Source organism: Sinocyclocheilus rhinocerous, unplaced genomic scaffold (genome assembly GCF_001515625.1).
Source record: "Sinocyclocheilus rhinocerous isolate Xijiao unplaced genomic scaffold, SAMN03320098_v1.1 scaffold2309, whole genome shotgun sequence".
Taxonomy (NCBI): Eukaryota; Metazoa; Chordata; class Actinopteri; order Cypriniformes; family Cyprinidae; genus Sinocyclocheilus; species Sinocyclocheilus rhinocerous.
The window spans coordinates 362,070-364,383 of NW_015644615.1; the positions used below are offsets into that span (position 1 = coordinate 362,070).

Sequence of the window (2,314 nt, forward strand, 5' to 3'; positions counted from 1 at the left end):
CACACACCTCTCTGTTACACACACACACACACACACACCTCTCTGTTACACACACTCATGTCTGCGGGGTGTGTTTTGTGCAGTGAGCGTGTGCAGTGAGTATCTGGGCTCCTCTCGCCAGGGTCTCGTCGTGTTTCATGAGCACATCACAGACCTGCTGTCTGGAACGGTGAGACACGTCTGTCAGCCCACATGACTCAATACAACATCTGCTGACACGACTGTAAAACTGTGTGTGTGTGTGTGTGTGTAGGGCTTCCTGGAGCACACCTACCTCTTCTACGGTTACTATAAGCTGGAGTTCATTCATTCCCGCTTCACCTACAACCTGCCGCTGGCGTATCTGCTGGCTACGGTCTCGTACCTGCTGCTGAGCCTCGTCTGGATCGTCAAGAGGTCAGTTAGACGATTGAGAGCGCGCACCACACTGGTTTGTTTCTCCCAGTAGTGTGTGTGATTGTGGAGATCGGTTGAGATCAGTTCTGGTGATATTTGGGTGTTCGTTTAGGTCTGCGGCCGGTTTCAAGCGCAAGCTCATTCAAGACGAGGACCGCTTCCAGAGCTTCTGCAACAAGGTGTTCGCCGGCTGGGACTTCTGCATCACCAACGAGAACGCGGCGCGTCTCAAGCGGAGCAGCTTACTGTATGAGCTCAAGGTGCGTTTGCTTTCGGTCCGCAGGAACGAGACGCCAGTGACTGTAATCATTCATTTCTTCATGTTGTGACAGATGGATCTAGAGGAGGAGCGAATCAAGCACAAGATGGCGAATCGCACGCGCGGCGAGAGGTGTCGCATCTACGCTCTCAGAGCCGCTCTCAATCTCTTCGTCATGGCCGTCCTGGTGGCGTGCTTCTACTGCATCTATGTGGCCACAGTCTTCTCGCAGCGGAAGCAGGCGGAGGTGAGTGTGCGCTTCTTTAGTTCCTTGTTTTATTTCTGATCTTCTGTTCAGTTATGTTTATGTGTGTGTTCAGGATCAGAAGAGTAACTTCCTGCTGGAGCTGGTCGTGGAGTATCTGCCCTCCATCGTCATCACACTGGCCAACTTCATCACGCCGCTGATCTTCAACCTCATCATCGCCTTCGAGGACTACTCACCTGCGTTTGAGATCCGCTTCACGCTCATGAGGCAAACAAACACTGAGTCACCAGACGAGCGTCCCACTGTCCTCTAGTGCAGCGCTTCTCAATTCCAGTCCTGGCGCCCCCCGCTCTGCACAGTTTGCATGTCTCTCTTAGTTAACACACCTGATTCAGATCAGCAGCTCGTTAGAAGAGAGCTCCATGCCTGAACTGTGTTCCAATTGGCATGATCCCTACTCCCTGAGCACAGGAAATCCGTTCAAGTTTACTTCACTTCGGAACGTTCATTCGATCATTCGCAGCCTGCAGCGTCTTCACACACAGAAGAAACTCACTAGAGAAGTGTGACAGAATAGACCCCTGTAAATAAATACAGTTTAAATTCACGTCTTGCACACTTTGAATGGAACATATACGCTCCCTTCAAACTGGAATCATAGCGAAATATTCTGTGAAGTCCACTTTGGACGTCTGAAGTGATAAGAGACATGTTAAATGTGCAGAGCAGGGGGTCGTGAGGACGGAAACTGAGAGCCGCTGCTGGAGCCCCAAACAATGCACATACATCACTGAAAAAGACGATTTTGTTCCAAAATGTCCTCCATCCACACTAGCATTTAACAAAAGTTGTTCATAAAACGTTATAAAAAGTGCACTGTAGTGAAGTGTCCGTCAGATGTGCACTTCAGAATCTCGCCGGAAATAGTAGGCCATCCAGCTGTATTTCGCCTACTGTTTTATGAATACTATGAATTCAGACATATAACTCTGTTCACATACTGTTTCTGCCAACTGTATATAGTAGGGAAATATGTGATTTCAGATGCAGCCTTAGTCTTAAGTGTGTCACAAATTAAAAAATGACGTGAAAAGCATATGCTTATAACCCTGAACTGGGTGTGCGATCTGCAGTACTGAGGGAAACACGCGTGTGATTTTCATTGTGTGTGTTCAGGTGTGTGTTCATGCGATTGGCCAGTATCGGTGTGATGCTCTTCTCTCTATGGGACCAGATCACGTCCTGTGGAAGTTCAGGCTGTCCCTGCGGCTACAACCATAAGCTCTACCCCGTACGACACACTCACACACACACTCACACAGACACACACACACTCACACAGACACACACACACACACAGACACACACACACACACACACACACACACACACACACACACACACACACACACACACACACACACACACACACACACACACACACACACACA

General features: G+C 49.1%; 1 protein-coding gene across 1 annotated transcript in view; it reads left to right on the plus strand.

Moving 5' to 3' along the window:
- The window catches only part of tmc7 (transmembrane channel like 7), a 26,002-nt gene that overhangs the window by 8,646 nt on the left and 15,042 nt on the right, over positions 1–2,314 (plus strand). Inside the window, exons 6-11 of the mRNA XM_016576111.1 lie at positions 84–169; positions 254–396; positions 509–656; positions 729–902; positions 976–1,130; positions 2,040–2,154. Coding sequence (XP_016431597.1) covers positions 84–169; positions 254–396; positions 509–656; positions 729–902; positions 976–1,130; positions 2,040–2,154 — 821 coding nt within the window. The remainder of the gene's footprint in view (positions 1–83; positions 170–253; positions 397–508; positions 657–728; positions 903–975; positions 1,131–2,039; positions 2,155–2,314) is intronic.